Source organism: Cryptomeria japonica, chromosome 5, assembly GCF_030272615.1.
Source record: "Cryptomeria japonica chromosome 5, Sugi_1.0, whole genome shotgun sequence".
In the NCBI taxonomy this organism is placed as follows: Eukaryota; Viridiplantae; Streptophyta; class Pinopsida; order Cupressales; family Cupressaceae; genus Cryptomeria; species Cryptomeria japonica.
Window position 1 is genome coordinate 287,630,707 of NC_081409.1, and position 14,590 is coordinate 287,645,296.

Consider the following 14,590-nt stretch of genomic DNA (forward strand, 5'->3'; position numbering starts at 1 on the left):
TTTAAATATCTATATTTTCTAATTTTGCTGCATAAAATACAAATTATTATTATTTTTTTAAAATTATTTAATAGTATATTTAATAGCTTTATTTTGTAATTTAATAAAATTATATTTATAGTATTTTAAAAATTTGATATCTATCCGGGTAGTTTACATAGATTTTTATTAAAAATATAGGTATGGTAGTTCTAAAATGCTCGTGCTCATTTCGTAGCAAAAAAATGATTTCAGCGCAAGATTGATCTTCTTTACTTTTATTAATTATTAATTATTTTCGAATATTAAAATTATATAGTTTTATAGCGGTCGCCCATAACCAGAGCCACCCTCGGATTTTCCATTGCAAACACACAATATTAAAGAAACAGCGTCCTCAGAGGATGGAGCAAGCAGTTCAGAGATGGGCTGTAAATATATCTGCATGGAATCCTTCCAACACAGAATTCAATTTTTGCGTATCCCTTCTGCCCGCACACGAGCATTCTGCCATTACAGGGTGCGCATTAAAATTTATCCAATCGTTTAATCTAGTAAATGCTTTATTGCGCATGTTTTTAATACCAACCCTAGTTCGCAATTGTTTTGAAACACCAGTTGTTTTGTCACCTAGTGAGACCAAATAGAACTAGGTAATAGAAGATAAAGAAATCAACCTTGATATTCGAATCCTGGCAAAGCAAAAAAATAATCGGATAACCCAGAATTCTTGTTTATAGAAATTGATGCCAAGAAAGCAAAATTTTTTTGTAGGGATATCTAGTTAACGTTGAAATGGAGAAAGTTTGCAATGCTAAGAAAATAAATCACAAAAGAAATTTGGTAAGTTTAAATATTAAAATTCTAGGAATTCGATTTTTGGGAAATTATTATCTTGAAATTTGACCTGCTGTAATTTCGGATGGTCACCCTTTTTTGTCACCAATCTATCTTAAATTGGAATTTCAAAGAATATGGTGAATTTAACAAAAATGTAGAGGCTAACGTAGTTTATAAGCTCACCCTTTAACGAGACATCATTTTGGTGCATGAGATCTTCCTTATAGCCTAGGTCAGCAGTAAACTTTAACTTGTCTATCCATTTACACCTATTGTTCATATTAGCACATAATATTTTTTAAAAAGTTTTCAAATAAAATTTTGAATAAATGGTGATGATGAGTACCATCCATAGTCATTGTGTTCTATAGATCTCTCATGGTGGTACTTTATTTTCTTTATCCTAATAGCTATGTTGTTGAAGAAGTTTGAAATTAGGTTTTCGATGCTTATCTGATCTTGACTTTCATCTCTTATACTATTGAATTGTATTCATCTTTGATATCATTAGAGTCGCATATTTTATATGTTTTATCTTTCAATGTGTTTAAAGGTGTTGCCCATCTTTCTGTCTGGCCGTGGAAGCCATGGAAATTTGTTTTAGATTTTTCAATGTTAACATTGATTGCTTTTTACATAATTGCCAAGGAAACTCTATTATAGAAATGTGGACTGTACCATCCCACCCATCCCCCCCCCCCCCCCTCTCTCTCTCTCTCTATATATATATATATATATAACTCTGCCCTTATTCATTCACTTGTGTATCCTAATTTGATCTACATCCTTATCCCCTTACCGTTACCAGAACCCCTGCATCTCCTGGCAACTATGCCTTTCCTGTTAAGGTCAAAGGCAAATTTAAAATTTTCAGGTTGGAAGCTAATTTGACTTTTTAATTAGGGTTTATGGGGTCTTAATAATATCTTTTTGCCCTATCTGAACTCATAAGGAAATGAGTGGTGATCTAGTGCCTTTTGTTTCTTAATAAAATCTTCAGTGAGATTATGGGCAAGCATTGGCTTTTCTGTGTCTTGATAACTCTTGGGAGGTTATAGACAACTTCAATGCGGTAAACTTGGACCACATTCTAATGTAGGGTAAGCTTGAGTGACGTTTTCAAGACTTGTGAACTTGTTCTATTAACTTAGCTGCTGCTTTAAAGTAGTGGGGTGGTTTGAAACTGGGTCACCCTCTTCTGAGTGCTCTTCATTGCCATTACATGCTAAAACTATGCACGACAATGGTCATTAGTGTTGTAGATATTGCCAAGTTGGATATCTTTGTCAAGGCCTTAATGTTTAAGACTTTAATCCCATAGGGAGTGTAGCTTTGCTCCAACCTTTTTTGAGCTTGGAGTTATTACTAAAAATTTGAGTTCTTAGGTGACCATTTCTTTGCTTTCAATTGGAATTAGAGGGCACCTTAACTAATCAAAGTTCATCTAATGTTAGAGATCTTTCAGATGGATTTGGCAGGCAACATGGTGAGGATCTAGGAACTTAAATCTTGTCGTAGTAATCACCATTGTCTTACGACAGAGTTACTCACTTGTGGATCTCACATGATGTTTTTGCAGAATTTTATGATGGGTTGTGCTATTATTTTGACGATTGAAACAATCTACAAGCTGTGGGACAAAAGTAGGTTGATGATGAAGCAAAGTCATTTAACAATGCCTCCTAATAGTGGAAAGAAGCTGTATGCCAATGCAACCACTTGAAATGGATCATACAAGTGAATTTTTGGTCCAATTTTGACACTTTTAAAGCAATTGAAATGTGGGTTAGTTGTGATTTTGTCCATTTTCTTGTATTGGCAATGCTTTTTCTCATGGTTGCAAGTAAATTCTGAATTCTGCAAATCTGACCTTGTGGAGAGGTATTTCATCGAAACATAGTTCAAGGTACTTTTCTTGGTTCCTGGTTGGTAGGAAGAACTCCACATTTTTGGCTGGGTATCCATTTGGCAAGTGGTTTGTAGTTGTACCTTGCATTTTCTGCAAACTATCGGGTATATTCCAATTAGCTGTGTTGGTGCAGTCACTATTTTATGCCTGAACTACTGAATAACATCAGCAGCTGATTATGGGCTATCAGCTGCTATTTTTGCTTTCATTTGCTAAATAATATTATGCAATTCTTAATACGGTTAAGTATTCGTGAACTACTATTTATGAAATATGGATTGTGAAGATTGAATCAACATTATTGCAGTTTATTCCTGAAAAATGATATTACCTAATGATATACTGAAAATAGTATACGTTAAAAAATGACTTAGGGGCATATAAAATAAATGATTCATTCCTAAAGAATGGTTTTTTTATTGGAGTAAGCAATCTTAGATCACAAAGAGAATAGAGAAACAAACTAGAATCTCTAAAAATATCGATTCATCCAATTCAATATTCACTTAAGGTTTTACAATTAGGGTGACAAGATAGGTAAACTGAATTGTGAGGAAAATTCCATGATCAAGTTTGCTCGACTTAGAGTAGCATTGGGATGAATGATCTCTTGGAAATGCTGGTGCTTTTGCCCTTGTGAGTATCACTTAGATGTGATGAGTGCAAGTTAATCATTCGTGTTCATAGAAGGTGACTCTTATGAACTCTACTCATGAAATGTGTTGTGAAGGTTGATTTGGTATTGACATAATTAAATTCCTGTAAAATGATATTACATAAGTCATGCATTATGGAAACTATTGGTAGTGGGCCAACATCCCTCATGGGGATTCTCGACATGGTTTAACAGCCTCCTATGGATTCTATAAGTCTAGTGGTTGTATCGAGCATTGACAGGTTGATCTTTTGGTGCAATGACAACCCTAGCTTGTAACAAGTGGTATTAGAGCTTGGTCACAGGTTCGAATCACGCAGGCTGCTGCGAGTGACGCTGGGAGGGAGATTGTTGGCAGTGGGTCAGCGTCCCTCGCGGGGATTCGCGACATGGTTTAACAACCTCTTGTGGATTCTATAAGTCTAGAGGTTGTATTGGGCATTGACAAGTCGATCTTTGGTGCAACGGCAACCCTAGCTTGTAACAGAAACATCAAATGTTTAAGCACACTGGACTTATAATAGTATTGGGATGAGTCCTGCAAAAAATTTGGTGCTTTACCCTTGTAAGCATCACTCATACATAGGGAGTGCTAAGTGGACCTTTTATGTTTATGAAAGATGGGTTTGTGTGAACAAATAAATAATTGTGAAGATTGACGCAATAGTGATGTAGTTGATTCTTAAAAAACGATATTACATAAATGATGCACTACGGAAGCACCAAATGTTTAAAAATGAAGAGTTGGACTACTCCACAATGAATGTTTTATAAGGCAAAATAACTGTTGAAGATTTCTCAAATTATATTGCAAAATAAATGGGCTGATGTGCAATGATAAAGAGTTCCCCTGGGGACTACCCTCAACACAAGATTATCAAAGGGCCATTGATCTTGTACTAGGTAATACACTACCCAACACCTAGACCTTATAGATGTGCTTACGTGGAATAAAGTGAGATTAGCAAGATGGTGCAAATTATAGTGGATGCAGGTGTCACTCAACCAAGCAAGTGTACATTCTCAACTCCTTTGATGATGATAAGGAATAAGGATAATCATGGAGGATGTGTTTAAACTACAAGGATCTCAACAAACTCACACTCACAGACATTCAATATTCTTGTTCGAGATGGGTTCCTAAATGAGCTTGATAGAGCAATCTGAAAATATGACTGTTGTAGAATAGAAGATTTGTTCAAAACATTTTGCTTGGAGGCAAATATCCTTCGTTACAAGATTATGATATACCTGATCCCCCACTCCAAGTTAAAACAAGAATTCTTGGATTTTACTACTCATGTTTCACTGGTGTTTCTCCAAGTTTCTAGGATTGAGACTACGGCTTTCTTTCGGGCTTCAACCTCTTCATCGATATCGTATGCTACGTACCCTTCTCGAGGACCTTCATACGGGGCCCGCTTCTTCCAATGTCCATAAATCCACACCCATATAGCTGGATCCCCAAAATACGTGTTTGTGAGGTGCTTGTGGGTCTTGGGAACCGCAACACCCTCCACCCGTTTTGGCACAAGCCGTTCTTCCATGGCTGCAAGAGGTTTTGCCCAATCTTCATCCTTTTGGTAGGGCTCTACTTGTATCACCGGGTCTTTGTCGACTTCCTTGCTCTGGACAATGGTCCAGTCCCCTTTTGTAGCGTACCCCAGCATGTTAATCCCGATCACAGGTTTGTCCCGTTCCTTGTGGACTTTCAGTTTTGAACCATTCACTGGGTCCCTGATTGGATTGTTATCTAGAGTGGATAGCTTCACCGCCCCGTTCTTGCTGACCTCTTTGATCTTATAGGGTCCGAGCCAACGAACTTTAAACTTCCCCGGTTGGAGTTCGTTTTGGTCGTTATACTTAAAAACCAACTGCCCCGGCCAGAAGTTGACCCGTCGTAGGTGCTTGTCATGCTAGCACTTCCATCGTCGTTGTGCTACCTCTGTTGCCCTTTGAGCCATTATCCTTCTTTCATCCAGTTTCATCAGGCTGTCAAGCCTTGCACTCAAGCTTTCTTCATCACCGAGTCTATTATCCACCGCCACCCAGAGGCTAGGTACAGTGTACTCGGCCGGTACCACTGCCTCCTGCCTGTACATGAGCTGGAACGGGGTATGCCCCGTGGTGACCTTGTAGGTTGTGCAGTAGGCCCACAATACGGCTGGTAGCCTTTCCTCCCAGTCTTCCTGCTCCACCACACACAATTTGTAAATTAATGACACCAACACCTTGTTGGTTGCTTCCGCCTGTCCGTTAGCTCGGGGGTAGTACGGACTAGAGAGATTGTGAAAGATTTTGAACTCTACGGTCATGGTACGGATTACTTGGTTGACAAAGTGCACTCCCCTGTCACTGGTGATTTGAAGGGGTATCCCATACCTCGTGACTATTTGTTCATACAAGAACCGTGCTATACTTAGATCCGTGTTATTTGGCAAGGCTCTCGCTTCTGCCCACTTGGTGAGGTATTCTGTAGCCACTATAATATATTTGCAACTGTGCATGCTACTTGGCTTCAAGGGTCCTACAAAGTCCAGACCCCACCGTTCGAATAACTCCTGTGGCTGCGAGGGAAAGAGGGGCATGAAGTCCCGCTTGAGTGGTTTTCCTGCACATTGGCAAGTGTCACACCCGACCACCCACCCTCGAGCGTCAATGTGTAGAGTTGGCCACCACAGACCGCCCAGGAGCACTTTCCTGGCACTTGCATCTGGTCCCATATGTCCGCTTGCTAACCCGTTGTGTGCTTCCTTCAACACACCGGGAATTTCCTCCTCCATAACACATCTCCTTAGGATTTGGTTGGGGCCCATTTTATATAACAGGCCATCGATTAGTTGGAAGGTCTTACTCTCTAGTGCCAGCTTCCGCCGTTCCCCCGGAGGCATCTCCTTTGGGAATGTGGAAGCAGAGAGTTATCAGCCGATCTTTTCGTACCATGATGGTAGTACTGCAATCTGGAACAAGTGTGCATCTGGGAAGTCCTCGTTCACCCCTTCGGCCGGTTCCCTTGTTCTGATCCTTGATAGTTGGTCGGCTATCACATGGGACATGCCTGGCCCTACAATAATGGTGAAGGTGAATTCTTGCAGTAGTAGCCATCTACTTACTCGACCCTGGATAATTGGTTTATTTACCAAGTACATTAGTGCCTGATGGTCCACGTAAAATGTGAACGACGTAGCCAACAGGTAGTGGCGAGACTTTTGTACGGCGTACACCATCCCAAGTGCCTCCCTCTCCGTTGTGTTGTAGTTTCGTTCGGCCCTTGACAAAAGTAGGCTGGCGAAGAAAATGAAATGATCCAGTCCTTGCGTCCCTACTTGCGTGAGGGTAGCACCAATCGCAAAGTTGGAGGCATCGACATGTACGTGAAACTCCTTATTCCAATCCGGGTATACCAGTATTGGTGCACTCACCAGCCGATCTTTCAATTCTTTGAAGGCTTCTTCCTGCTCCATACCCCATACGAATGACTCTCCCTTCCTTGTCAGCTTATCTAGGGGCTAGGAGACTTGTGCAAAGCCTTTGATAAATCTCTGGTAGTAGCCGACGTGGCCCAAGAATGACTTCACCCCTGTCACATTCGTTGGATTCTCCATGTTGACAATCACTCCTATCTTATCCGGGTCTGTCTTCAGACCTTCTTTACAGACAATGTGGCCAAGAAGCTTCCCTTGCGGTACCATAAACCTGCACTTCCTTGGGTTAAGAGCCAACCTAGCTCTTCGGCACCTCTCCATACATTCTCCGAGTGCCTTTAGATGGGTGTCCCGGTCACTGAAAATCGACCAGTCATCCAAGAATGCCTTGAAATTTCCTACGGACATTTTGTCAAAAATGTGTAAAATTATTCTCTAGAAAGTTGCGGGTGCATTACATAGCCCGAAGGGCATGCGATTGTAGGCGTACACCCCCTCCTCTACCACGAATGTGATCTTGAGCTTGTCTTCTTCCGCAATACTTATCTGGTTGTATCCCGAGAACCCATCCAGAAATGTTTATATCTCATGCCCCGCTACTTCTTCCAGGATGCTGTCAGTGAATGGGATCGGAAATGGATCTTTGATGCTTACTGCATTTAGGTACCTGAAGTCCACGCATATCCTTATCTGATTAGCTTCCTTCTTGAGAGAAATGACTATTGGGGAAACCCAGTCACTAGTTTCCACATTGAATATGATCCCCGCCTCCAACGTTTTGTTGATTTCCTCATTTACCTTGGCCGCATAGTTCTTGTTCATCCTGTACGGTCTCCTCCGTACGGGTTGGGCTCCTGGTACGAGGGTTATGCGATGTACGCACAATTCTGACGGTACCCCCTGCAAGTCCTTGTAGGTCCAGGCAAAGACATCCTTGTATTCCAGGAATATCCTGAAAGCCGCCGCCTTCAGTACGGGGTTCCAGTCATCCCCTACGAGTATCACCTGTGGGTCCTCGTCATTACCTAGATTAACTTTCTTCACATCTCTTTCCTCGTACTTGATGGGTTTGTCTCGTTCAAACTGGTGGGCTGGCGTGTCGTCCATCCGTGTCATTCCCTCCTGGTACCTACCGTACTCTGGGAGAAATGACTGTTCTTCCATACCGCCACTTCACTCCCCAATCTCGCATAGTTGCAGCATGTGGCACTCCGGGTGGAAGACCTCGTAGTCCTCCATCTGCCAATGGAAGAGTCCAGCCAGCGAACTAGTTCCATCTTCAGAGCATCCGTCCAATTCCAGCACTCCTTTGTTGGGTTCCCTCCCTCCTCTGTCTCCTTCGGAACCCCACTCCCATCTATTTGAGTCCTCCGAGTCGGAGTCAGACGACGCGAGCTCTTCACTAACGGACTGATTCCTCAGATCAATCACATACTTATGACCTTCACTCTCGATTGAGACTGTATTCTTCTTCCAGTTATGATTGGCTTTAGCCATGATCAACCATCCTCTTCCTAGGAGGGCGTCCTACGCTTTTCTTTCCAGTGGAATGACTACGAAGTCTAGAAGGAATTGTTGTGTCCCAATCACCACCCTTTGTGCCATAAGAGTCCCGAGGGGTTTGGTGCCGTGTTGATCCGCACCGACGAGATGGAATGTTGGTGGCCAGAGAGTAGGCTTGCCAAGACCTCTCCAAGTTTCTTCCGGTAGCACATTGACTCCGGACCCGCCATCCACAATGTTGTTTGTGAGCTTTTGTCCCAGTATGTCCATCTCCACCACGGCAAGTTTTCATCCAATGCTTATCGTGAGCAGCATAGGGTCCATGGCATCCGTACCAGGTTCCTTCACCGGAGCCGCACTAGGTGATTCTGTTGCCGTCCGGTGTTCCTGGCCGATGGTGATGTCACCGACTGCATTTGTCAGGGCCATCCTCAACTGCGGCATGGTTTGTAGAAGGTCGAATACCCGTACGGGTATGGTGGTCTGTAACATCTGCTTAATGATAGTTTTCTCCTATCCTGACCGGAGTGGGGTACTGGCAGCCGAGTGCAAGGCCCTCCTTTCTTCTGCCATTGCCCGCTCAATATCTGCCCTGGCTTCCTGGAGTCTTTCCTTCCCCGTGCAAGGGTCAGGATACATGGCTTTCTTGTTTTGCAATCTTGTGATTGCCAATACGCCTTCCCCCGGTTCTTCTACCTCCAGCATATTCACCCCTTTTTGCTTTGGACAATCTGTGTCCTCATGATTCCCCGGACCGCACCACATGCACCACAAACTCCCTGCATCACCTCCGTTTTGACATTCCCATGCAAAGTGACCCCATTCGTTGCATTTCCTGCATTGGATCATGGGTCGTCCCTTTGCATCATATTGAATTCTACTCCTTGGCGTGTTATTATTGGACCTGTTGTTACCCTACCAGTTGTTTCTGTACCCTCCAGGAGAGGTGTCAGAGTTTTCTGCCGGCTTCAGAGGTGTCGCTGGTGGTGTGACTTGGTCGGGTTGGGCGTAGAGCACTTGTGTGCTCCGTGCTTTCAAGTTGTACGGGAATTCCTTAATGGAATGTCCCATTACTTCGCAGATGTCACTGAAAGCTTTACGAGGGCAACTCCCCTTAGTGTGCCCTTCTGTTTTGCAGTCAGTGCACCATAGTTCCTTTCCTTCTTTCCCACTTTCTTTGTTAGCCTTTAGCTCTTTCATCATCCTCATCATATCCCTTTGGAGTGCTTGCACAGTTTTGGACTCCCCATCGTTGTCTTCATCAGTACTGTCACCATTGCTCACCCGATGCTTCCCTCGGGATGTCTTATTTTCACTTTCAATATCCATCGCACGATTGTATGCTTCGTAATACGAGGGCGGAGGGACCGCCTTCATCTTCCGTTTGAGAGACGGTACCAGTCCTTCAACAAACCATCTCTTCTTGAGGCCATCAGTCAGCTGGTTCTCCATCTTGTTGAGCAGTTCCCTCAGCCTTCTATTATATGCCCGCACACTTTCACTTTTTCCCTTCTTGGTATTGTAAATCTCGGCCACAATTTCATTGTCATCCTATAGGAGTTTGAACTCCTCTTGGAAAGCCTTCTTCAGATTGTTCCAGGACCTTTTATACTGGGCATCCAGGTTTGTATACCATTCAATTGCTATTCCTCACAGAGTGGCTGGAAATGCCTTTAACCAGTAATCCTGGTCGTCCTGGCCATTTGCCTCCCAAATGGTTACGCATGTCTTACAATGTCGTACGGGATCCTCCGATCCGTTGCCCATGAATTTTGGAAGCTTTGGTTTCTCTGGGGTGTGTGCCATTGTTTTTGTTTGGAGGGTTTTATGGAGTGCTTGGAAGTTACTATATTCTCGGAAGGTATTATGTGTCTAGAAGGTACCGTATGCTCTTGACCTGGTTGGACCCCTGTTCACAGGGCTTTGGTCACCCTCGCTCCTTTAGTCCCTCCTTCCCGAGGTTTCTGGATCTAACCCTCCTATTTTGGTTTCCTCTGACAAGGACAAATTCCTGATGCCGGATAATGTTGCTTCAAAAATATTGGTGACCTCTTTGTGCAGGTCCCGTACCGCCTCCTCTCCTTGTTCAGAATACTCTGACGGGTTGCTTTGTGACTCGGCTCCAGAGTCTTCTTCACTCGACGTCGAGTGTGGGGCCTGGTTGGCGAGATCTTCCTCCGCTTCGTCTGGAAGTGGCAGGTTCCTGGTGACCTCCGCCAACTCCTTCCACGTACATGGCCTTTGTTTCTCCCGACTACGACTTCGACTCACACTCTGACTTCTGCTACGTTTCTCAGGGCTCTTCGAGTTAGCAACCTCCCTTAGCCATCGTCTCCGCTTGACCTGTTCTTTTATATGGAGAGATCTCCGTACAGTTCCCTCGTCTACTCCTTCGGTGGCAGTGGTACGTTTGTCTTTGTTTGGCCGTAGGGGCATTAAGTGCCAGAGGTATGACATTGGCTTGTCTCCCTCTCCTCTTCCTCCCTACGGTTCCGCTCTTCGTACCTTTGGAGTACTTGTTGCCGACGGAGTTCCTGTGCAGTTTCCTCCCTTCAGTCTTGAAGTGGAATCAAATTTCTGGCGAGTAACCTTGGAATACTTCCGAGCAGGTCAAAGACGGGAGTGCTGACGGTGAGTTCACCACGTACCATGCCTTCAGAGACGGCTCTCTCCTGAGCCTCCCTCTGCACGTACTACGTGACCGACACGTCCCACAACTCTACCAAGTTTGTCGTCAACTGATCCTCTCGTGACTCTTCCGCGGTACTTTCTTTGTGTCTGTCGCTGTCCACGACAATTAATTGTTGGTTGAATGGCCAACCCATTAATTCCTTCCGCCTGCCGCCATAGTTATCTCTAGGTTCGTTCAGGCAACGACACCAAAATGTTTAGCCCTTAATGTGAAGTTGGTAAACTCACGGATAAACAAGGATTTTCCACACATACCAACTAGACATGTAACAAAACATTCATATACCAGTGCATAAGTAACAATAACAAACAGCTATACCAAAAGTATGATATCTTTATTGAATTCTCAAGAATATGCCAGTACAATACCATCCTTGCCGAGGTTCCATCTGAATTATATATAGACTCGACGGTTGGCCAAGTTGCCAACCGTCACTAACTACCAACTACCCCACGGGAACCTCTTAGCGACTCCAACATAACCAAGCATAAACACCCAACCCAACTACAACTAACATGTGTTATTGACCCCTAACAATGTGATTGTTGGTAATCCAAGGGGACTTAAATTGAATACTTGAACGTTGAACGTTTGGACGTTGCTGGAACTTGGATTCTAACTACTTGCTTGGAAAATAAAAGAGCAAAAGAGATAGGGTTCAAGAAATATAATCTAATCCTAAGAATGCAAGAGCAATGAACAACCTTTGCTGAAACTCCACTAAGCCTTGCTTTGACATGCAAAGCACCAACTCCACAAAGCTTAGTATGATCTTCTAAGGAGAACAAAATGATGTTCAAATTACTATTAACGACAAAATACCATCAAGGCAATGCATATTAAAGTGTGAATAGCAATTAAAGTTAAGCTCATTTAAGGATTCCAGTTGACCACACAAGGCAAAGTTACAATCAACAAATTGCTAGTGGTATGGATATATGATTTTCACCATTGATCATGCACAAAGTTCTTTCATTCATCTAATTATCATTATCTAACATGAAGATCCAACAAGAAACCATGCAATTGTAAAAGAAACAACACATTCCACCATAACTTCAATGAAAGGATGTTTATTTACAAACTTGGCAACAATTTCTGCCTTCTCTTCCTGTTCTACTCTAGCTGCTATCTGCTACCAAACTATTCTTGAACTACTAACTATTAACTTGCTATTAACCTTTACAAATGAGAAGATTTGAGCCTTTTATAGATGGCTCTTTACAATGAATGGCTCAGATTGATTCACAATCAATGGCCAAGATTACAAGATGAAAACCCTAATCAGGGTTTGTTACAACAAACTCCTTCTGGCCATTGAGAAAATTACATTTAGGTTCAATATTGAATGTGAACTGATAGAAAATGATGCTAGGTATCTCAAATTTTGCGCCTCCATGGATGAGTCAGGTACATTGCATTTGGACATGCTGATGTAGAACCCTTTGATTGGTTAGCGATGACAAGGATGCCACCTTAGTTTACTTGGTAGACTTGATACTCAACATCACAAGCTTCAGCAATGATGATGATGAAGACATGTTCCCAAACTATATCATGTTGTTCAAGCTAATCCTTTAACTTTGATTAACTCTTCTGACTTGACCACACTGGATGTAGACTATGTGATGCCAATTGGTTGATCTTCCCTTGTTCATGATATACTTGACTTTGAGCTTTAACTTCATTTCTTTTCATTTGCATTGCTTGAAGCCTCTTTGATCTAATATTGAGTTCTTGAACATCTTTATGTTGATCCTCTTCACATCAAACCTTATGTTTGTCCCATATCCTCCTTAGTGAATCCGTATCTCACTATTACACTTTGAACTTGTCATACTTTAAATCGATTTTTACACTTGCTATATAGTGTCTTTCCTTGATGTGATTGTGTGATCTCTCCTTTTACACTTTGGGGTATTGACTTCTTCATTTCATCATGATGCAATGAAAGTTTTTGAATATCTCGAAATCCTTTTGTGTAGTCACCTTCCTTGGTATCCTTGTGCTTGCCGATGAAATCCTCCCTTTTGAAGATATCCATTTCCATGTTCCACTTTGAAGTTGTGAGGATTGTTGATACACTTTATAGTATAGACCTTCATGTGGTAGAATTCTAATCTTCCTTGAATCCTGGACCTTGACCTTGATCTCTACTTTGCATGACTCGAACTTGGCCTTGATGTTGAAATTCCCTCCTTGGAATACTGTTCTGATCTTCCCACAATCTGGCCCTTTTGATTTCCTCCTTTGTCACCTGCAAAACAAACACTAAGGCATCAAACACATATAATTTATACTTAATTTTACCTTCCTTTCTCCATGTATGCCCTGATCTGTCTGATTTTTATGTCCACTTTTACCCTTTTAAGTCTGATTCTGCTTACTTTATGTCTGATTTAGTGTTTGATCGCTGATGTTAAGGTTGAACTTGCTGTCCAGAAGGCTTTCCTTGCTGATGCTGATTGTGGACAGGCTTCGCTGATGCTGAAGATGTATGGATGAATCTATCTTACTTTAGTTAAATTCGTTGCACTAAAGTCGCTGCTCTGCACATGAAGGATTAATTTGTTTTGTCTCGCTTCTTTTTGATCAAATGAAATGATCAAAATGCCCCTTTATAGGCGCCTAATGAAGGGGTGCATCTCTTCCCCTAAAGCCGACTTACATTCTACAAAGTTATTTTGCTCATTCCCTAGGAGGCCAACTTAGCTCTTTCACCAATCGTTGTGCATGGAGACTAAATTTTGGGCGCCACCTTCATTTCAATCGACTTCTTCCTTGGGATAGGCGCTGACATTTCCTCTTACCTTACGATCATAGGAATAATTTCGGACTTTTTGAGGAGCAAAGGAAGAAAATTGGACTTTCTAGGTGTTTGTGGAAGAAAATCAGACTTTTTAGGTGGCAATGGAAGTAATTCAGACTTTTGAAGTGGCAATGGAAGTAATTCGGACTTTTGAAGTGGCAATGGAAGTCGTCTTAAATTGTTATCTCCAGCTTGTTCTCATCAATCCTCCCTTGATTCTATCCTAAGCCCAAACCTTATGTCAATCATTCATGTTTATGAGCAAAGGAAAGGTTGTATTCGTGACAAGGCACAAGAAATGCTCCATTCGCTCAAGCTCTTCCATTTACTATCATCAATTAATCTTCAAAACAACTCTTTGTGTCCAGATTAGACCTCTAAGAGGTCAAAAAAACTATCCTAGGTCAGATCGGTGATTGGAAGGATCAGACATTGCTAGCAAAGGAAGCGATTCGTAATTCCTAGAGAGCAAAGGAAATTTTTCAGACTTTTTGGGAGGCAAATGAAGTTTTTAGAACTTTTGAGGAGGCAAAGGAAGTTTTTCGGACTTTTGGGATGGCAAAGGAAGTGCCCTATACAGCCGAATTTTCATCCAAGTAACTTGCCTCTTCAAACCTCCTTGCCTACCCTGCTCAAATTGACACCTCCTCTCACCCTTTTCCATCCAAGGTTTTGATCAAACAAAGTGATCATCATAAATTGGTTCAAATTGCTCCCTTGCAAGGATTGGATCACTGCAAAATCATAAAATGCTCATCCTTGATCAAAAGGTTTTCTA

The 14,590-nt window shown here is 42.3% G+C and overlaps 1 protein-coding gene across 2 annotated transcripts in view; it reads left to right on the forward strand.

Annotated features, from left to right (window-relative positions):
• Window positions 1-201: 201 nt before the first annotated feature.
• The window catches only part of LOC131045788 (uncharacterized), a 105,951-nt gene continuing 91,562 nt past the window's right edge, over window positions 202-14,590 (forward strand). Inside the window, exon 1 of one of the 2 annotated variants that reach the window (XM_057979432.2) lies at window positions 202-499. Coding sequence is in view for 1 of the 2 variants with exons in the window: in XM_057979431.2 (XP_057835414.1) it covers window positions 384-499 (116 nt within the window). In the remaining variant the exon portion in view is untranslated. The remainder of the gene's footprint in view (window positions 500-14,590) is intronic. The other variant, XM_057979431.2, reaches the window with a different exon arrangement.